Source organism: Macrotis lagotis, chromosome 3 (assembly GCF_037893015.1).
Source record: "Macrotis lagotis isolate mMagLag1 chromosome 3, bilby.v1.9.chrom.fasta, whole genome shotgun sequence".
Lineage (NCBI taxonomy): Eukaryota > Metazoa > Chordata > Mammalia > Peramelemorphia > Peramelidae > Macrotis > Macrotis lagotis.
This window is the reverse complement of record NC_133660.1, coordinates 103,192,143-103,215,409: the sequence shown is the minus strand read 5'-3', so window position 1 is coordinate 103,215,409 and position 23,267 is coordinate 103,192,143. Positions and strand designations below refer to the sequence as shown.

The window sequence follows — 23,267 nt, the reverse complement described above, 5'->3', positions numbered from 1 at the left end:
ATATTGATGAGTCATGAAAACATCAGATTTTGTAGAGAACCATGAATTCATTTATGAACTATCACAACAATGCTTTGTTTCAGAAATTATAATTTACCAAAGTATTCTTGAAATATCCTAGTGGCTCATAGTTTTTTTTTTTTTTCACAGAGTAGACATTTAGTGATTGACTGGAATTGAATCAATTGAGTTAGAAACCTCTTACTTTCCCCACTGAGCACTGAAAGTTATAAAACAAAATAAAATTTATATATCTCTCCTACATTAATACCACATTTTAAAATACATGTTAAATTCTGTTTAAAATAAAATATTGCATTCTGAAATAATTATTGCAGAAATGCATAGTATTTATACTCTCTGACATTGATTAATCTATTTATTAGTAGAATAATGATCATTTTCACATTCTCATCAAACATTTTTAAACACCAACTATGTGCCAGACACAAATTCTCTCAATTTTGTAGCTGCCAAATATAGTTTATACCTAACACCAAATGACATTTGATTACAATAAAACAATGTGGATATGGCTTCAAACTCATTAAAATAGGATTTTTATCTGTAAAGAGAACATTATCAATTTAACTGATACCTAGATATATTGAAAAACTACTGATGCATTTCAATTTAATGAAATATTTCCTAATGCGAAGTCTTATTTTTCTTTCTCTCTCTTGATAAATAAAAAAAAAGAATGGAAAGGTCAAATCTCCACTTTTCTACCATCATTATTCCCTTATTATTTCCATGATACTCCACCACAGTGCATTGCTGCCTATTACTATCATATTAATAAGTAGCAATTTTTTAATTTATATAAACTGATTTTTAGCTTCAGTTCAAGTAAACTTTAGAGCAAATGTTATGCTAAATCAGTACACACACACACACACACACACACACACACACACACACACACACACAGTATTTATTCAATGCAGAAGTTGCCTGCAGGAAAAGTGTAATCTTTGGCCCAATTCTATAATTTTACCATACAAGACAATTTGAATAGGAAGTAAAGAGCATTTTGTCAACAAATCATTACCAGTTATCTCCTGAAAAAAAAGTTCCACCTTCAGTTTCCCCAATTTAGCCCAAAGGGCAGTAGAGATCAGCCAGAAGAATTTGTATTTTAATCAGTCTGCTTAATAAACAATCATTAAGACAATGTCTGATGGAGAGAGTGAAATAGATTTGGCATCAGAGAACTTTGTTTCAAATTTTGATTCTGCTAACTCCGTGACTTTGGAAAAGCAAAACAAAACCTGTTTTCTTCTTCAGGTAACAGTTTATTCTGATGAAGGTATTAATTAAATTAGATCACTCTGAGTCCCTCCAGTTCTAGATACAATGACTTGGATGATGTTATAATATTGCAATGATATGTGGTGCCATCTTTGCAGGTAGTTCACTTCATGGATACAAATCATAATCCTCCTCTAATATTGCCTCAGAACTTTTTTGACCAAAAATCCACTTTTTCAGAACACATTTTTTAACTTTTAAATGTATTTATTTTGAATTTTAAAATTATTCCCCTAATCTCACTTCCCTCCCCCCACACCCCACAGAGATCAGTCTGTTAGTCTTTACATTATTTCCATGGTATACACTGATCTAAGTTGAATGTGATAAGAGAGAGAGAAATCATATCCTAAAGGAAGAAAAATAAAGTAAAAGAGCAAAATTACATACTAGGATAACTTTTTAAAAAAAATTAAGGGTAATAGTCTTTGGTCTGTGTTCAAACTCCACAATTCTTTCTCTGGATAAATATGGCATTTTCCATCATAGATACTCCCAAATTGTGCCTGATTATTGTACTGATGGAATGAGAAGGTCAATTAAGGTTGATCACCCCCATTTTGTTGTTAGGGTATACAATGTTCTTCTGGTTCTGCTCATCTCATTCAGTATCAGTTCATTCAAATTCTTCCAGGCTTCCCTGAATTCCCACCCCTCTTGGTTTCCAATAGAACAATAATGTTCCATCACATACATATAGCATTGTTTGTTAAGCCATTCCCCAAATGATGGACAGTCACTCAATTTCCAATTCTTTTCCAGCACAAAAAGGGCTGCTATGAATGTTTTTGTACAAATGATGTTTTTACCCTTTTTCATAATCTCTTCAGGATATGGACCCCATAGTGGTATTGTTGGATCAAAGGGTAGGCACATTTTTGTTGTCCTTTGGGTGTAATTCAAAATTACTCTCCAGAAAGGTTGAATGAGTTCACAGCCCCAACAGCAATGAATTAATGTACCAGATATCCCACATCCCCTCCAACATAGATCATTGGCCTTTATGGCCATATTGGCCAGTCTGAGATGTGTGAGGTGGTACATCGGAGATGGATTAATTTGCATTTATCTAATAAGTAGTGATTTAGAGCAATTTTTCAGGTGAGTATTGTTTGCTTTGATTTCCTCATCTGTAAATTGCCTTTGCATATCCATTGACCATTTGTCATTTGGAGAATTGCTTTTTTTTTAATTTGACTCAGTTCTCTGTATATTGTAGAAATGAATTCATCAGAAATACTTGTTGCAAAAATTGTTTGTGAATTTACTACATTTCTTTTTATATTGGTTACAATTGTTTTGTATGTGAAAAAGTTTTTTAATTTAATGTGATCGAAATTATCTAGTTGGTTTCTGATGATGCTCTCCAGCTCTTCCTTGCTCATAAACTGCTACCCTGTCCATACATCTGACAGGTAAGATATTCCTTGATCTCCTAGATTGCTTGTATTGTTTTTTATGTCTAAATCATGTATCAATTTTGATATTATCTTGGTATTGGGCGTGAAGTGTTGGAAGAGTTTTTCTCAACAATTTTCATGGAAGCAAGTATTTTTATCCCAAAAGCTGGTCTCTTTGGGTTTATCAAACACCAGATTACTATAATCATTTCCTGCTATTGCATTTAGTCTATTCCACTGATCCATCACTCTATTTCTTAGCCAGTTTTGATGACTGATGCTTTATAATATAATTTTAAATCTGGTAGGGCTAAGCCACATTCTTTTGCACTATTTTCATTAAATCCCTGGAAATTCTCAATGTTTTATTTTTTATATGAATTTACTTACAATTTTTTTCTGACTCATTAAAGTAATGTTTTAGAATTTTGGTTGGTAGGGCAGTAAATAAGTAGTTTAATTTTGTTAGCATTGTCATTTTTATTATATTAGCTCAGCCTATGCATGAGAAGTTAATATTTTCCCAGTTACTTAAATCTGATTTTATTTGTGTGAGAAATATTTTGTAATTGTTTTCAAAAATTTTCTGAGTATGCCTTGGCAGGCAGACTCCTAAGTGTTTCATACTGTCTGGAGTTACTTTGAATGGGATTTCTCTTTCTAGCTCCTTCATATATAGAAATTTTGAGGATTTATGAGGGTTTAGTTTATATCCTGTGACTTTGCTAAAGATGTTAACTATTTCAAGTAGTTTTTAGATGATTTTTTGGATTCTCTAGTTATACCATCATGTCATCTGCAAAGATGAGAGTTTTAGCCCTTCCTTCCCAATTCTAATCCCTTTGATTTCTTTTTCTTTTCTTATTGCTGAAGCTAATATTTCTAATGAAATATTGAAAAGTAGTGGTGATAATGGGCAACCTTGCTTCACCCCTGATCTTACTAGGAATGCTTCTTGCTTATTCCAGTTGGATATAATGCTTATTGATGGTATCAGAAAGTTACTGCTTATTATTCTAAGGAAAAATCTATTTATTATTATGCTCTCTAGTGTTTTTATTAGAAAAAGATACAGTATTTTGTCAGAAGATTTTTCAGCATCTATTGATATGATCATGTGATTTATGACAGGATTGTTATTGATATAATTAATTATACTATGCTTGACTAACTTTATAACAATATTTCCTAATATTGAACCAACCTTGCATTCCTGGGATAAATCCAACTTGATCATAATGTATTATCCTTGTGATAACTTGTTGTAATAGTTTTGCTAAGATTTTATTTAAGATTTTTGCATCTATATTCATCAGGAAGATAGGTCTATAATTTTCTTTCTCTGTTTTACCACTTTCTGTTTGGGTATCAGCAACGTGATGGTGTCATAGAAAGAGTTAGGCAGAGTTCCATCTTTACCTATTTTTGAAAAGAGTTTATATGAAATTGGAAAAAAAATTATTCCTTAAACATTTGATAGAATTCACTTGGGAATCTGGCCCTGGAAATTTTTTTACGGAGTTTAATAATTGCTTCTTGAATTTCTTTTTCTGAGAAAGGATTATTTAGGTATTTAAATTCCTCTTCATTTAATCTGGGCAATTTATATTTTTGCAAATATTCATCCATTTCACTTAACTTATCAAATTTATTGATGTAGAGTTGAGCAAAAGAACACAGAGTTATTACTTTAATTTCCTCATCATTGATGGTGAGTTCACCTTTTTTCATTTATGATATTAGAAATTTGGTTTTCTTCTTTCTTTTTTTTCAATCAAATTAACCAGAAGTTTACCAATTTTATTGTTTTTTAATAAAACCTACCCTTGATATTATTTATTAGTTAAATAGCTGTCTTGCTTTTGATTTTATTAATTTCTACTTTAATTTTTAGATTTCTTAATTTGGTATTTAATTGGGGGTTTTTAATTTGTTCTTTCTCTATTTTTTTAGTTGCATGTTTAGTTCATTGATTTTATCGTTCTCTAATTTGTTCATGTAAGCATTCAAAGATATAATATATCCCTTGACAACTGCCTTGGCTGTGTCCCATAAGTTTTGGTATGTTTTTTCATTATTGCCATTATCTAGGATGGAATAATTAGTTTGTTCTATAATTTGTTGCTTGATCCACTCATTCATTAAAATGAGGTTATTTGGGGTGGCTAGGTGGTGCAGTGGATAAAGCATCAGCCCTGGAGTCAGGGATACCTGGGTTCAAATCTGGTCTCAGACACTTAATAATTACCTAGACATGTGGCCTTGGGCAAGCCACTTAACTCCATTTGCCTTGCAAATAACCCTAAAAAAATAAAAATAAAAAAATAAAAGTGGTTATTTGGTTTCCAATTAGTTTGGAGCTATATATCTCCCTGGCCCAGTATTTCAAGTGATTTTATTGTATTATGACATGAGAAAGATGTATTCACTATTTCTGCCTTTCTGCAATTGATTATTGGGTTTTTATGTTCTAATATATGGACAATTATTGTGTAAGTGCCATGTATTGCAGGAAAAAAAGTATATTCCCTTCTACCTCTATTCAACTTTCTCCAAAGGTCTATCATGTTTTCCAATTTTAAATTTTATTTTCCCCCTTAACTTCCTTCTTATTTATTTTATGGTTGAATTTATCAAAATCTGAGAGTGGGAGGTTGGGGTCTCCTACCAGTAGATGTTTGCTATCTGTGTCTTCCTGTAACTCATTCACTTCTCTAAAAATTTGGATGCTATACCACTTGTTGTATACGTATTTAGCATTGAAATTGCTTCTTTGTCTATGGTACCACTTAGGAGGATATAGTTTCCTTCCTTGACTTTTTTAATGAGATATATTTTTGAAACTGCTTTTTCTGAGAAAAGGATAGCTACCCTGCTCTTTTTTCAGGTGAGTTGAAGCAAAATATATTTTACCTTTTAGCTTTACTCTGTATGTATCTCTCTGCTTTAAATGAGTTTCTTGTAAGCAGCATATTGTAGGATTTTAGTTTTTAATCCAATCTGCTTTTTGCTTATGTTTTATGGGAGAGTTCCTCCCATTCACATTCAAAGTCATAATTACTAACTCTTTATTGCCCTCCATGCTATCTTCCCTCTGTTTATATTTTGCCTTTTTTTCACTTTACCCATATTCCCCAGTATTTTGTTTCTGAATAACACCACTTTCAGTGTGTTTGCCTCCTTATATCAACCCCACTCCCTTTTCTTTCCCCTTTCCCTTTTCCCCTTCTCCCTTCTGTTTGTTTCTCTTTTCCTTCCTTTTCCCCCTTTCCCCTTTTAATACTTGAAAGGTAAGATAAATTTCTCCGCTTAACTGATGGTATGTATGTAAACTTTAGGCCTAATCTGATCAAAGTAAGATTCAGGCAATTCTCACTTCCTTATTTCTTCCCCTCTATTGCAATATGTCCTTTTTAACTTTTTATGTAATGTGATTCACTCCAATTCATTTCCTCCTTCCTCCTGTCTCTTTATTGTCCCCTTTTTTAGTGAGATATTATTTTTAAATCATTCTTGTCTGAGTCAAGGATAAGTCATGGGTGCACATCACTTCTGATGAGTATATTCTCTCTGAGTTATGATTCTCAAGAATCATGAGAATCTTTGTCCCAGATGGTGATATAGCCAGTTTTGTCTTATTAGAAAGCAGTTTTTTTTCTTTACCCCCCTTTTGTTAACCTTTTCATTTGTCTGTTGAGTTTCCTGTTTGATGTCCAAATCTTTTATTTAGCTCTGGTTTTTTCATCAAGAAAAGTTCGAAGTCTCCCAATTCATTAGATGTTCATCTTTTCCTCTAGAAGAGAAGGCTCAGTTTTGCCAGATAATGGATTCTTGGCTGCAATGGAAACTCTCTTGCTCTTCAGAATGTTATATTCTAGGTCCTTTGATCCCTTCATGTTGTAGCAGCCAGGTCCTGGGTAATCCTTACTGTGGCTCTTTGGTCTTTAAATTGTTTCTTTCTGACTGCTTGCAGGATTTTCTCTTTTATCTTATCATTTTGGAATTTGGTCACAATATTCCTTGGTGTTTTCATTGTGGGATCCCTTTCCATAAGGGATCAATGAATTCTTTCAATAACTATTTTGTATTTCCTAATTGACAAATGGTCAAAGGATATGCAAAGGCCATTTACAGATGAGAAAATCAAAGCAATCCATTGTCATATGAAATATTGATCTAAATCACTACTTATTAAGGAAATTCAAATTAAACCAACTCTGAAGTACTACCTCACACCTCTCAGATTGGCCAATATGACAAGAAAGGACAATGATCAAAGTTGGAAGGGATGTGGAAAATCTGGGACAGTAATATATTGTTGGAAGAGCTGTGAACTCATCCAGCCTTTCTTAAAAAGGATTTGGAATTACTCCCAAAGAGAAGAAAAATATGTATACCCTTTGATCCAGCAATACCACTACTGGGTCTTTACCCTGAAGAGATTATGAAAAAAGGTGAAAATATCACTTGTACAAAAATATTATTAGCAGACCTGTTTCTGGTGGCAAAGTATTGGAAATTAAATGAATGCCCTTCAATTGGGGGATGGCTTTACAAACTGTGTTATGTGTATGTGATGGAACACTATTGTTCTATTAGAAACTGGAAGTACTGGGAATTCAGGGAAGGCTAAAAGGATTTACATGAACTGATGCTGAGCAAGATGAGTAGAACCAGAAGAATATTGTTCACCCTAATAGCAACATAGGGGTGATGATTGACCTTAATGTACTTGCTGATTATATCAGTGCAACAATCAGGCACAATTTTGAGGTTTCTGTGATGTATTCAGAGAAAGAATTGTGGAGTTTGAATGAAGACCAAAGACCATTACCTTTAATTAAATAAAAAGTGTTATCTTATTATATAATTTTGCTATCTTTTATACTTTATTTTTCTTCCTTAATGATATGATTTCTCTCTCATCACATTCAACTTAGAAAAATGTATACCATAGAAACAATGTAAATACCAACAGACTGCTTTCTGTGTGTGTGTGGGGGGGTTGAGGGAAGCAATATTAGGGGAAAATACGAAAAAATAAAATCTTTCTTAAAAAAATAAACTATTTTCCCTCTCTTTCCATGATACCGGGGAAGTTTTTCATCCCTAAAATCTGTAACATTAAATCCAGACTATTTTTTCTCTTCAATGTTTTCAGGAAGACCAGTAATTCTTAGATTGTTTCTTCTTGATCTATTCTTAAGGTCAGTGGTTTTCCTGATGAGTTATTTTACATTTTCTTCAAATTTTTTGATTTTTTTGATTCTTTTAACAGAATCCTGTTGTCTCATGAAGCCATTATTTTCCACAGTTTACATTCATTTATTAGAGGGAATTTTCTTCATCTATACTTTGTAACTCCTTTTCCAATTGCTCAGTTCTATTTTTAAAGGAGTTTTTCATTTGCCCAAGGGTAGTTCAGAGAGAATTATTTTTCCTTTTGCATTTGTTCAATTGAGGAACTGAAAGAATTATTTTCATTTGTACTTATCCAATTGTATTTTTACAAGGATTTGTTTTCTTGTTGAAATATGTTAATTTTCTCTTGCAAGGTGTTAATTTTCTCTTAAGTTTCTTTCCCCAATTTTTCCAATTGATTTTTAAATTCCTTCCTGTTTTCTTCAAGGAAATCTTTCTGGTCCCATGACCAATTCATATTCTCTTCAGACATTCTAGATCTCTCTGTGTTAGGACCTGTGACTTCAAAGTAATTCTCATTAGGGCCCCCTTTCTACCAGTCTTTCTTCATTTTCCTAGGATCTTTTATTGGAGGTAGAGCTGGCTCTCAGAATTTTGCTTTTGAAAATCCTAGAGGCTTTCACTTGGCTTAGTAACTCAAAGTGGGCCAGCCAGTAGGGGATGCTGTTTGGTTTCTCTGGAATGTTGTAGGCCCTCTCCCTAGACCTGAAGGGATTGAGCTGTGGCAGCAGTGTCTGAATTATCCTTAAACAATGTTGGCTGGGCCCTGGGGGAGGTAGTAAATCTCCCTTTCAGCTGAGGGAGTTCTGCTGCTCATGCCTGCACCTCAGGGGGTGGAGGCTGGGCTGGCTGTTACTGTGTTTGTTTTAGGGAGAGGACTCTGTTAAATGCATGGAACTCAGGCTCCCAAGCCCAATGGGTCGATGTCCAGCTGTGCTCTGCAACTCTGTGCTGGAACTCACTCTCCAGACTGGCTGGGACTCACTATACCTCCACTTCCCCAGCCAAAGATTCTGTGGCTAAATTTGGTCCTTGAACCCGCCACTTACCAAAGCCTCAGCAACTAAGGCCAGTGCTCTGGATTCACCTGCCCCTACTGCCTCTTTGCTCTCTGCTCCAGGTTCATCCAAGGTCCCTTGAGACAGACCTTTTGTTAGCTGTTCTTCTCCTAGCTTCTCTTTCTGGGTTTTGTTGATAGGATTTCTGTTAAGAGCTTTGTTTCATGTTATTTATGAGGGGAAATCAGGGGAACCTAGCACAATGTCTTTCTTCTCTTTGCCATTTTGGCCAGAAGTCCAGGAAGACCAAAGTTAAGTCTGGTCCTTGCATAATAATCTTTTAGTTCACCTCTAACTTGATAGAATCTGTTTCTCAGTAACTCTAGTAATCCTACATGTTTTTTGAATAAAATTCTATGAAAGCACTAAAAGTTGTGGCTTTTTTAGAACATCATGACCAGTCACACTATCACCAGAAGCAATGGAATTCTTATCTTGTCTTATATTATTCTTTTAAAATGTTTTTATTTATTTAATGCAATGAGATTAAGTGACTTGGCCAAGGTCACACAGTCAGGCAATTATTAAGTGTCTGAGGTCAAATTTGAACTCAGTCCTCCTGAATCCAGGGTCAGTGCTCTATCCACTGCACCCTCTAGCTGCCTCATCTTATTTTATTCTTAAATGCACTACACAAAATCATTTAATTGAACGATTGTTCAATGATTATTTTCTACTTTAAGAAATAATTATGCTACTAAGAAAGGATGACTACATCTGTCTCTAACATGTTATTTCCCAGAGTTTGCCACTACCTCCTTGGGGAAATTCTAACTAGGGATATTTTGATACTTCATTTCAAGATTTCTTTATGTTGCTTCTAAGTAAAACAGTTTATAGATACTATCTCATTATTACTAAAAGTAAAAAAAAAAAACTTTGCATTTTAAAGATCAAGATCTACTTATAAGAATTCACATTTCTATAGTATGGCAAGATTTACAAAGTACCATAAAAGTTATTTGATTTCTTACTCATATTTTATAAAATGACTATTTCATTAATATAGGCACTCTCTCCACTGAAAATTTATATATTATGTGTATAGATATAGATGTAGATATAGACGTAGATGTAGACATACACATAGACGTACACATACACTTAGACATTGACATAGATATAGATATAGATATAGATATAGATATATAGATATAGATATAGATATAGATATAGATGATATAGATATAGATATAGATATAGATATAGATATAGATATAGATATAGATATAGATATAGATATAGATATAGATATAGATATAGATATAGATATAGATATAGATGACTCTGGGTTGCATTTTGACTTAGTTTTGAATATATTACATATTGGTGTTTAAATTTTTTATTTAGTTAAAAATAATTCCAATTATATTTTAATGTATTTGGGGTCCACTCAAGAGTATTATAGGTAAATACAGGCAATGAACAGACAGTATACCTCTGCATTAGTACAAAGTTTTCAGGAGTTTCTTCAGTATTACAAACAAACAAACAAACAAACAAGCAAAATGCCAAATAATTGACAGGAATACCCTGAAATTAGCAAGACTGGTGCTTAGGTGGGCCTAAGTTCAAAGACTCTCCTGTGGACCAAGGAGAGGGTACATTAATCATGCAGAATAATTATATAAATAAATTTTTGAAAGAAAGAAGGCAGGACTACCATGATAGAATCTTTTTTTTAATGAATTAACACTCAAGAATTTTAATATCTGGAATAGTCACTTAATTCTCCAGCCTCATTATCCCTCATGGCATGTGACCAAAGTGCAAGTAAACTTACAGGCTTGTTGGGTATTGAAAATATATGACAACAACCCTCTTCTGCTGCTTGAACATCCTTGTCTATCACTCATTCATCAGGGAGATATTGGATTCAATTAGCAGATTAATGCACTGGGAATGGGGCCATATTAAACAGCTACACTGAACCCGAAAAAAAGGGACCTGAACCAGCTGGGGCCACTAATATTTATTCAAAGGGTTACTGAAGGTTTAATCAGAAAATCTGTTATCTCCCAATAGGAAGAAACTAAGAAAGTCTTTTAGTCTAGTTTCAGGGATTGACTTATTAGCACAGGCCAAAAAGGAGGAAATAGAAAGTGAATGATGGATTAATAGAGATAAAAGGGTAACATACCAAAGATATAAAGAGAAAAATCTTCAATTAAAACCAATTACAAAGGCAGATAAATGAAAATGGATAGAAAATTAAAACCAGAAAGTAAAATGAGTAAAACATCAAAGAGAATACAAAGGTTATTAAGAAATATATATTCATCTTGAAGGTAAATGAGCCAGTAATGCTTGAAAGCTGAATTCTCTAAATTTTTCAGCTTGGTTGAAGCTTATGCTTCATTTGCATAACTTTTATGACACAATAGTCTCCTTCACAGGAATGTAAGACATTAGAATAGGACATTGATAGAAAAAAAATGCAACGGTTAAAAGAGAAAATAGTCTTAGACAGTTTATTGATATAAATTTTTTGTGTCTTCTTTTGTCCTCTCATATATTTAGGTGAATTGGATATATATTTTTGTAAAATATACATTTAAATTATGAAATTATGTTTCACACAATTTCAATTCAGAGTAAAAAAGGAACATAAAAATCCTTTAGTCTAATTCATATGAATTATAATATTGTCGAGAGATTATTTAGCCTCAGCTTATATTACTCCAGTAGGAAGAAAATGAATACTTTCTGGGTAAACCCATTCTACTTTATATAGCAACTTTCATTGTGAGAAAAGTCCTCTTTCTATAAAATCCAAATTAGACACCCTGCAAATTTTACTCATTGCTTCCAAGTGACTTCTTCATTTACAGCCAAAAAAGAAGTGGGATGCCTCATTATGATTCTTACCTCATATGGGTAATGATGAGAGTTGTCGAAGGAATGAAAAAATCATCAACTCTGTCAAATTGCTTCCCAACTGGCTGGGTGTGAATTGTGTGATGGGAAACACTGCCACTGGCCTGTGTTATTACCTAAATAATGAGAAGCAGGATTAATTACCACTCAGGTTCATATTTTAAAATATAATTAAATTCACATATTTCCAATAAAAGTCTTCAAAATAGCAATAACAAAGCTTTTAAACAGTTACTTCTTGTAATCACTAGGTAAAATTGTTAAACCTTATAAGTCACATGCAATTCAACACAATTTTATTCATAGTAATTTCATATGTCATTATTGATTTGGCAAAAGATATGACAAGTCCTAGAATACTATCAAACTCCTTTCTCTCTCATGCCTCTCCAAAACCAAATAAAAAGGAGTTGGCATTTTTTGATCCCTCAGGCTACTTTTTGAGATCTTCCTTCATGCCACCACTTAGCAAGTTCTCTCTCTTTTAAGTTCATACCTTTGAATTTTCTCTCTCTCTCTCTCTCTCAACTGACTCTTCTTGTAATCATGTACTGTCATTCAGACTACTATCAATAGCTTGTCCAAGTTCCTCAGTATCCCAATTTCTTTCTTTGCACTTACTTTCATTTTTTTCAGATTGATAATGTTCTGGAACACCCTATCCTTTTTAAATAAGTTTCTCATTTCTTATAACCTCCATCCATACTCTAAGGATCCAAGGTGATAGAGATACTTTATTTAGATTTCCCACCATCCAAATTGAAATCTCCCTTTAAGCCTGCATCCTCCCATCCTTAAACCTCTTCTGCAATTTACAATTTACCTCTCTCTGTACTCTCTCAATTTGTTAGTCAATTCCTTTCAATGCTCCCAAATAATGATAGGTTTAAACATTTTGAGCTAAAAGGGATCTTGGAAGCAATCTGGCACAACTTTTGTCATTTTACAAATGAACAAAGTGAGTTTTAGAGAAGATAAGTAATGTGGATCACACTGTAAGTAGATAGTGAGTAGCAAAACCAAGATATCGATTTGGGTCATTTGACTCCAAATCTAGCATTCCATTCATTATATTATGTTACTGTGCCCTAAACTCGAGTTTCTTATCCCTTTATTCTTCTGATTTTCATACCCTAAAATGCTGAATTTTTTTCTCATCCAAGTGTTATAATGTACCCTTAATCATTAAATATGATGACCCCCACTCTGATTATCCTTGATTTTTCTGTATTTGGCACTTTTAAGCATTTTGTTGTTATGGATCTCTTTTTCCTTTATTGTAGTAATATTGTTCCCTTCTAACTTTCAATGTTTTGTTCTCTTTGTACTTCTTAATTATTCTGTCGACCCATGTTTCTTCTCCATGTATATCACTTTACATTATATCTGGACAAGTAATAAGTCCTAGTGATTTTATTCTCACAATGCCTTTCAGACCTGTCATTTCTCCCTAATAACATTGCCAACAGCCTTATCTCCTGCCCTCATTATCTAGTTTAACATGGATTAATTTAACAGGTCCTGAATTCATCTCCTTAATTCCAGTCTTATCCTTCTCGGGTTCTTAGACAAAAAAAAAAAAAAATTCTCAACGTACTGATGGCAGGCCTTGCCAGTTGTCCAAAAATGTCCAGTAGATCTCTCCTGTCTTTTGAATAAAACTAAAATGTTTAAAATCAGAATTTCATCTGACCCCAATATCCCATTCTTACAATCAAACTCTGGCTCCATCCTTTTTTTTTTTCATTTCAAATGCATTTCACATTGCTTCTCTTATACACTTTATATTCCACCCAAACTGATCCATCAAACAAATCTTCCCATTGCTCCTTGAACTATATATATTATCTTTTGGTTCCAAACATTTCCCCATTTCTTCTGGATGGAAAGTATTCCCTCAACATTTTTATTTTTTAGAATTTTTCTCTTCCTTCAAGGTTCATATCATTTGTACATTCCTATGTGGGACATTCTGAGTCATTCCAGTCCAATCTTTCCCCCACAGATGAATGTGTTTGCTCTCTCTCTCCTTTTTTTCATATTTTGATTCCTCCTTTTCATTAATCATGCCCTGATTTTTCCTATATGAGTTCTATTTCTTTCCCAGCGGAACATAGTCTCCTTAAAGGGAGGGAATGTGTCATTCTTATGTTTGTTTTCAAAAGGCCAAGCACATTGAATTGTTCATACCACACTTTCAATATTTTCCTTATTTGAATCAAAGACAAATGCTACCTGGGGGAATTTCACTGAAGTAGGAGCAATTGAGTTCAACCTTCAAGGACAAGTGGCAGAAAGATGATTGACTGGGATAGGCACAAGGAAAACATAAATTTATCACCCTACTTTTAGACAAAAGTAAAGACCTAGTGACCAAACTGGAGATAATTAAGAGTATGAAGAAAGACAGAATATCATATACTGACAATGAAAAGAGATATATAGAACTATTTTCTTTCCTAATGGGAATAAAAAAGTTTGTCTTAGGAAAGTGAAGTTCACCTAAATGAGTTAAATTGTCCTTCAGTTGTCCAAGATTTAACATTCAGCAAAGTCTACTGCCATTTTCATTTAAATTCCACCATCTCCATTAATCCTTACATGTATTTAATTCCTAATTCATGTGGATTAAAATTTTCTTTCCATTGTTTTCCCTTTCAGTTTCAATTGCAACACCACTGCTCAAATTCAAGTTTTTGTCATTTCACACCTGAACTACAGCAGTAGTTCCTAAATACGTGAATGTTCTCCTTCTCACTATCTCTCTCTTGCCCCTAGCTCCAAAGACATTTCATTCTTCAAACAACTGCAAAATTAATCTTCCTAAAACATAACTCTCATCATGTCATTCTCCCTTCTCAAGGACTATAAAAGCTTTATTTTTTGCTCCTTTAGAATAAAGAACAAATTCAATTCAATTGAATAGGAGGAAATGAGAAAGCTGGATAGCATTTGGGGAATTGTACTGTACTTTCTAAAGTTTCAAGCCTTTCTATGTTACAAATTCTCTTTTTAACACATCACAGCTCTTTCAGGAATGCTATACAACTATAACTCATGGAATAACAGTCTCTCAGCAATTTAAATTTTAGTTAAACCAAAGGACAATTGGATGAAATATAATGGTCTTAAATAGTTGGAGCATATTGTACATAAGAAGCAAAATTAGAATGTTATTTAAGAGATATACAACAAGAGAAGAAGGTAGGGTCGAATGAAGCATAACAGAGTGGGAAACCTATATTATGCAGTGATCTCCAGATAATGGTATCAGATAGAGAAGAACGCAATATGTAATACCCAAAGGAGGATGTCAACAAGAGTCATACAGGACGCATGGTTAGGTTATAATCTTCACCATTAGCAAAAATAACCACTTTGGAGAGATCCATTGGAGAATTTAAGTTTACAAATACATATGTATTACATATGTCCATATATTATTTGTACATGTAGATTTTAAATCCTTTCTATTAAAGGAGTTAGTCATTTTCTGCATTTTCAATGAAAATCATATTGTACAAAAAAGTATCATGCTCAAAAATATTGATATTTTTTAAAGTGGGATAATCTTAGAGATCTTTAAATATGTTCAATACCATGCTACTCTTTCCTTTGAATGATGTAGATGAATGAGGAAAGTATGTCAGACTACTCTATAGGAATATACATCATTTTACCTAGTGGTCTCTGGTTGAAGGCTTGTAAATAGCCAAAGGCAGTTGGATTAAGGTAGAACAAATAACTATTACCTGCCAGTCTTGGATGCCATTCAGCACCAGGGAACAAGGAATTTACTGTACCTATCCTGTTTTGTGAAGACAGTTTCACTCAAGGGAAAATAAGGATTTACAAATAAAATTCAGGAATATATGTCTTAGAAAAAAGATGAAATATATATCACATATTCAGAAGCTAAGCAATTTAAAAACTGTTTTTAAGTTATTATTGCATACTAGCCTGTATAAGTGATTTTCTTTAAAAAGAAACATGATGAAAAATATAATTTCTAGCTGTGAAGGCTCAAATTCCCTTACACTAACCATCTTTTCAAACAGCTTAAAAAGGTCATAACTAGAAGACAAATAAGCATATTTTCCATTGCCTTGCAATGGTAAACATTCTTAAACATTAAATGACAAAATGTATACTAATAAAACTTCAAAAGAAAAATGACCTACTTCCCTTAGGGATATTTGGTTCTAAATATCAATTTTTTTTAGCTTTTTGTAAGGCAAATGGGGTTAAATGGCTTGCCCAAGGCCACACAGCTAGGTAATTTTTAAGTGTTTGAAGCTGGATTTGAACCCAGGTACTACTGACTCCAGGGGCAGTGCTTTATCCACTGCACCACCTAGCCCCCCCTCAATTATTTTTTTAAAAAGGAACTGATTAGATATATTTGAAATGATAGAAAAAATAACAAACCAAAATAAAAAAAACAATTGAAGTTACCTTTATTGTTACCCTCTCTACCACATTGCTTCAATCAATACATTATTTGAACAGTGACCTTAGGTTATACAATATAGAGTTTGATGAATAAAGATGTTTAGTCAGGTTAGAATCATACTTCCAAAAAAGACTGGGAAATGGTACCAGGAGTTTTCATTGAATAGAAAGTCAATCCTTCTGTGCTCCTGAAGGCAGGAAGATATGAATTAAAATCCAGCCTCTTATACTTATTACCTGTCTGACTCTGGGCAAATCACTTATCCTTTCACTGCCTCATTTGTTTAAATGGTAAAATGGGCATAATAATTAGAATCTAACTCCCAAGGAAATAGTGTGGATCAAACTGAAATAATATTTGTAAATTGTTTAGTACAGTATCAGGCAAAAAATACATAATTAATGAATGCATTTTCCTTTCTATCTCATGCCCCCTAACATCATGATCTTTCCTAAAATCTCTTTGCATACTTACCTGTAATGTTGGTGAGGTCTTTTCCAGGCTTCCCCAACTGAGTACCCATACTTGATCATGTGATTTGTCATAGTGCAATTTCACAGGGACGGGGTCTGTGCCAACTGCCTGTAATAGAAAAAAATTAAATGATATCTTAATCAGGTCTTACAGGAGCCAAATTTTAAAATAAAAAAATAGTTCAGATCAGTGAAGTTGTACTGTGATGAATTTGGACTCAGCATATTTTAATCAAATATTCATCCATGTTCATTATTTGTACATGACAAAACTCTATATGCTCACTCAATAACTAATTAAATTGTGTATCATACAAGAGCTCTTAAGAAACTCAAGGTAAAGTGGTTAATCAGTCAAGTGTTTACCGACTCATCCTATGTTTTATTCACTGAATGAACACAGGCAAGCTCTTTGACTAAAATTTAATTCTTTTGAGGAGGCAAAGAGAGCAATATATTTCAACAAAGCTTTCAATTTCCCAAAAAATACTCATCAGGGATTTTGACAATCTATAGTTTTGGAAAGCAAACACTCTCATATGGTGCCATATCTCTAATACTATATTTCCTAATTCAGTTTCATTAATGAGAAGACCACCATTCTAGGTAAGAAGGTAATTTCTTGATTTTCACCCTGCTGGGTAGAGTTGATTTGTTTTTCAGTTAACATTTATAATATGAGGCATTTAATTTAAAAACCAAAAAGAAATTACTGTCATGAAGGTATTATTTGAGTCACCCTAATTGTGAGCTACCATTTCTACAGGTTAATGCTATCTTTTTTCATTAAAAGTAATTTCCTGGAGCAGTTACTTCAATCTATTTTGTGCTCACATAACATAAAACAAAATGTGTTCAATACAAAAGCCTCTCAACTAGGATTAAAAGTATTTATGGCAAAGGCAAGGTTGCACACCCTCAGCAGATTCCATTTTCCAATTCATAATTTAAAACTCCTCAGTGGACTAGTGAAGGATAATGTACTTGAATCAGAAAAAAATAGGTAAAGTCTCAAATTAGATAAATGTTAGAAAAATGAAGAAAATATACTTGTGATACAGTTTAGAGATGCATTTTGTTTTGAAAAACAGATACTTCACCCCTAAAATGAAGAAAACAATCCCATCTCAAAATATACTCCCCTAAAATAAATACTAAGACTTACATAATTATAATAATAATAATAATAATAATTATAATAATAATATGAATTTGAGGCATTTTACAGCTTACCTTTCTTTTTTTTGTATGACAAATACTTCATAAAACAAGTAAAAGGAAAGTCATTCCCCAAGGAAGTGAAATTGAATAATCTATTCAATTTAATATTACTCTAAAAATGAATCTACCTAACCTCCCCAGCTCAGAAGGTCTTTGGGAATGATGTTAAGAAAGATATAGTTAAAATATTTATTCATTTCTGGGTTAGGCTTAGAAAAATCACTAATTTGTTTCCTTAATACCAAAAAAGATAGAAGAAAAAAACAGAACAGACGTATAGCATAAGACCCAATTTATCAGCAGTGTGAAATCCGGAGTACTCTCTGAACATCAATTCTATTTTTTTATAAAATTCTATCAGTTAAAAGTCTTACTATTCAAATATGTGGAGAAGTAGACCAAATTTACAAGAATACAAGTTATTTACTAATTGATAAATGATCAAAGGATATGAATAGGAGTATTTATCCATACACATATAGTAAAGAAAAACTATAGATATGAAAAAGTGTTCAAAATTATTATTGGTTAGAAAAATGCAAATTAAAACATATCTGAGGTATTAACTCACACTTATAAGGTTGGCTAATATTTTAGAATAGGAAAATTATAAATGTTGGAGGGAATGTGGAAAAATTAGCACATGAATGTCCTGATGGTAGAGTTGTGAACTTCTCCAATCATTCTCAAGAGCAATTTGGAACTATGTCCAAAGGGCTATAAAGCATTGCATACCTTTTGATTCAATAATACCACTGCTAGGTCTGTACCCTAGAGATTTACAAAAAAATATAAGGGAAATGGCTTATTTGAACAAAAATATTTAACTTATTTTGTGGTGGCAAAGAATTGGAAATTGAGGGAAGTTCCATTACTTGGGGAATGTTTTAACAAGTTGTGGTATATGCTCATTATGATATACTATTATTATGCATCAAATAATGATGAGCAGAGTGATTTCAGTAAAACTTGGAAAATTTACATGACTTGAAGTAAAGTGAACAGAACAAGGATAATATGACTCACAGGAACAGCTATATTACATGGTGATCAATTGTGGAAGACTTGCCTATTCTCAGCAGTACAATAATCTAAAACAATTCTAAAGGATCCATGATGAAAACTGCAATCACCATCATAGGAAAAAAAATTATGGAGTCTGAATGCAGATAGAAGAAAAACAATTTTTTTACCGTGTCTTCTCTTACAACATGATTATAGACGCTTACATGTCTATAACCCTATCAAATTTCTTTTCTCAGGAAAGGAGGAACTAAAGAAGGGAGAGAGAGAAAATTTGGAACCAAAATCTTTTTTTTAAAACTGAATGCTAAAATTGACTTTACATGTGATTTTAAGAATATTATAGTTTTTAAAAGTAAAGTAAAATATCATTCATATGAAAATTTATTTTGTACATTATGTAAAGACCATTATGATAAATACTGGGAGAAATGCAATTTATCTTCCAAGTTTTTAGACTCATGAAGTTTATAGTCTAATAGAAGGATAGGACATCAAAATGGATTGGATATCAAAGTGATAATTATTATATTACCTATATTATTGATTTCTTGTGCAAGTCAAACATGGGAACCTTAAATGTTCTTAAATTAGGTTACTATTATTATCCCTGATTCTTCTCCCATGTTAATACCTTGACCCAGATCAATAGGTAATGTAACTCAGTATGCAACTCACATAACAGTCATGCTCTATTAAAAACTTGTATGGTGAAAAAGGAGATTGATACAGTTGATATGGTTCATTGAATTAAAAGCAAATTTCTCCATAGCTCATGCAAATATTTATTCTTCATTAGAAAACAATTGTAGGATGGAATTTCAAACACTTCTTCATTTATTGATTTGTCAAATATTGTATCAATGAGTTTGATCTAGTTATTTACTCCAAATCTTACTTTTGAGAGTAAAGAAATGGGAAGGTCATTACTGGTCTGTCTCATGATGAAAAGGAATGCAACATGATACAGCATGAAACCCAACTTTATCTTTCATGTTGACCTTGGCACCTAACAATCATGGGACCTACCTATAAGCTGCTAAGACTTTTTTTATAAGTCTAGTTAAGAGAGAGGTCAGTTCAAGAAAAGTGACATCCGACTTCTGGCCAGGCACAGTTCTAAAGTCTCCTGATCTCTTCACCATCTATCACATGAAACAAACCTCTTAAAAGAAAGCCGAACCAGGAAACCCAGAAAGAAAAGCCAGGAGAGGGAAATCTAGCTCAGGATTTGTCTCCCGCAGCAGCCTTGGCTGAGTACCGGCAGGTGATTCTGGGCTCTGAGGGAGACACATCCTGGGATCAGCCAGATTAACAGATGAATTGGAACCGGGAGTCCGAGGGCCCAAGAGCCTGCTGGATCAGTGGTGGGGCTGGATGAAAGGGGTTTGGGTCTGCAGGGAAGCAGAGGCACTGGTGTTGGTGCTGTCCCCCTGGAGCTCGTGGACCAGGCTGGGGGAAGTGTTCTGGTGCAGGAGAACAGCAGTCACCATACCTAGGCTTCTAGGGTCTGAGAAACTCTGAGCCCACACCTCCATTGCACAGAGGCCTCTCCTCAAACAAAGGCAAATTACTTCTGCCTCAGGCCCAGGTGTGTGAACAGAAGAACCAGCCCAGCTGAGGAATGACCTCAGGCCAGGGTAAAGCACACCACTGATTGAAGGCAAAAGAATTCAATAGTTCCAACTCCTGCCTTCAGGCAAAGGGAGAAGGCCTCCCAACCAAGGTCACAGACATGCCAGAGAGGGCAACCAGCACCTCTTACTGGCCAGCCAGAAAAACTGCACTCAGTAAAGCCTTCAGCGATCTCAAGCCCATGTGAACCAACCCCCTCCCCCCAACTCAAGGTCTTAACATAATGAAGAAGGGTCATCGGAAAGGTGGATCCATAGAAAAATTCCTGGAAGGGAAAGACCTGAATTCAGAGAGACCTGGAACCTCTGAGGAGAATACAATCTGGTCTTCTGCAAAGAAAGACTTCCTTGAAGAAATAAGGAAGTAGCTTAAAAATTTGTGAGAGACAATACCTTAGAAAGTACAATTGGACAAACACAAAAGGAGAATAAATCTCTTAGATCATCAATTGGACAATTACAAAATGAGAATAATTCTCTCAGTTCTTCAAATGAGCAAATGCAAAAAAGAAATTAATTCTATCAAAACTTCAATTGGTCAAATGGAAAGCTCTTTCAAAAGTAGAATTGACCAATTGGAAAAGGAGTTCCAAAAGGTTAATGAAGAAAACTACTCCCCCCCAAAAAATAATGGAGTCTACAGAAACTAATGACTCCATGAAACAACAAGAGTCAGTTAAACAAAATAAAAAAAAATAGAAAAAAATAGAAGCAAATGTAAAATACCTCATCAACAAAACCACTGACCGTGAGAATAGATTAAGGAGGGGCAACCTGAAAATTATAGGACTTCCTGAAAACATTGAAGAGAAAAAAAGCCTGGACTTAATATGACAGGATCGAGTGATGGAAAACTTCCCTGATATCATGGAATCAGAGGGCAAAGTAGTTATTGAAAGAGTACATTGATCCCCACAAGAAAAAGATGCTAAAATGAAAACACCAAGGAATGTTGTTGCCAAACTCCAGAACTATCAGATGAAAGAAAAAATCCTGTAAGCAGCCAGAAAGAAACAATTTAAATATCAAGGACCCACAGTAAGGATCATGCAGGACCTGGCTGCATCAACTTTAAGGGACTGCAGGGCCTGGAATGAGATATTTTGAAGAGCATGGGAGCCTGGAATGCAGCTAAGAATCTACTATCCTGCAAAGCTGAGCCTGTTCTTCAAGGGAAAAAGATGGACATTTAACGAAATGGAAGAATTCCAAAAATTTCTGATGAAAAGACCAGAGTTAAACAGAAAATTTGGACATCAAACAGGAGGTTCAAGAGACACATGAAAAGGTTAAAAAAAGGGGGGGTGGTAAAAGGAAAAAAATGCAATCCAGTAAGATGAAACTGGCTATATCCCAGCATGGGGGGAAGAGACTCTCATAAATCCTGAGAAATGTAACTTTAACAGAGAGAATATACCTAGCCAGAAATAATGGACATCCATGACATATCCATGAGACTGCTATCTAATGGGATGTAACTGGTTTTATCCCCACTTGGGTAAAAGATTCTAATAACCCTCAGGAATTTTGACTCTATTCAATAGAACATACTGAACTAGAAGGGACAGACACTCAGAATTTTGTATGAGCTAGATAGAATGATCTAAAAAGATACACTACCTCCCTATAAAGGGGGACAGGAAAGAGATGGGAGGAGGGAGGGGACTGAATGGGACAAATCTCATTACACTAAGAGGTACAAAAAACCTATGGTAATAGAGGAGAAGAAGGGAGCAGAGGAGAAACACCTGAATCTTCTCATCAGACTAGGCTAAAAGTCAACCTACACATATTCATTTAACTTATAAAACATCTAACCTTTCATGTGTTAAAAGGGGAAAAGGGGAGGGAAGACAGAGAAAGGGAAGGGGAGTAGGGGTAATAAGGGGAAATAACAAAAGGAAGGGAAAGGAAAAGGGAAAAAGGGAAAGGGGAAAGAAAGGGGAGGGTGTGATATAGGAGGGCAAACACACTGAAGGAAGGGGTGGTATTCAAAAACAAAATACTGGTGAATATGGATAAAAGGGGGGAAAGGGGGGAAAATACAAACAGAGGGAAGATAGCACAGAGGGCAATAAAGAATTACTCACCATAACCTTGAATGAGAATGGTATGAACTCTCCCTTAAAACATAAGCAAATAGCATAGTGGATTAAAAACCAGAATCCTACAATTTGCTGCTTACAAGAAACTCATCTGAAGCAGAGTGATACATATAGAGTAAAGGTAAAAGGTTGGAGGAAAATATATTTTGCCTCAGCTGAAGTAAAAAAAAGCAGGGGTAGCAATCCTTATCTCAGACAAAGCAGCAGCAAAAACAGATAGCTTTAAAAGAGATAAGGAAGGAAACTTTATCCTCCTAAAAGGTACCATAGACAATAAAGTCATTTCAATATTGAATATATATGCACCCAGTGGGACAGCACCCAAATTCTTAGAGGAGAAGCTGAAAGAATTACAGGATGACATACACAGCAAAACTCTACTAGTGGGAGACCTCAACCTCCCACTATCAGAACTAGATAAATCAAATCATAAAACAAACAAGAAAGAAATTAGGGAGGTAAATAGATTGTTAGAAAAATGAGATATGGTAGACTTATGGAGGAAAATGA

At 34.0% G+C, this 23,267-nt stretch overlaps 1 protein-coding gene across 1 annotated transcript in view; it reads right to left on the bottom strand.

The window, feature by feature from the left end:
* The window catches only part of FSTL5 (follistatin like 5), a 1,020,077-nt gene that overhangs the window by 50,715 nt on the left and 946,095 nt on the right, over positions 1–23,267 (bottom strand). Inside the window, exons 13-14 of the mRNA XM_074227423.1 lie at positions 16,776–16,883; positions 11,840–11,964 (exon numbers count right to left, since the gene is read on the bottom strand). Coding sequence (XP_074083524.1) covers positions 11,840–11,964; positions 16,776–16,883 — 233 coding nt within the window. The remainder of the gene's footprint in view (positions 1–11,839; positions 11,965–16,775; positions 16,884–23,267) is intronic.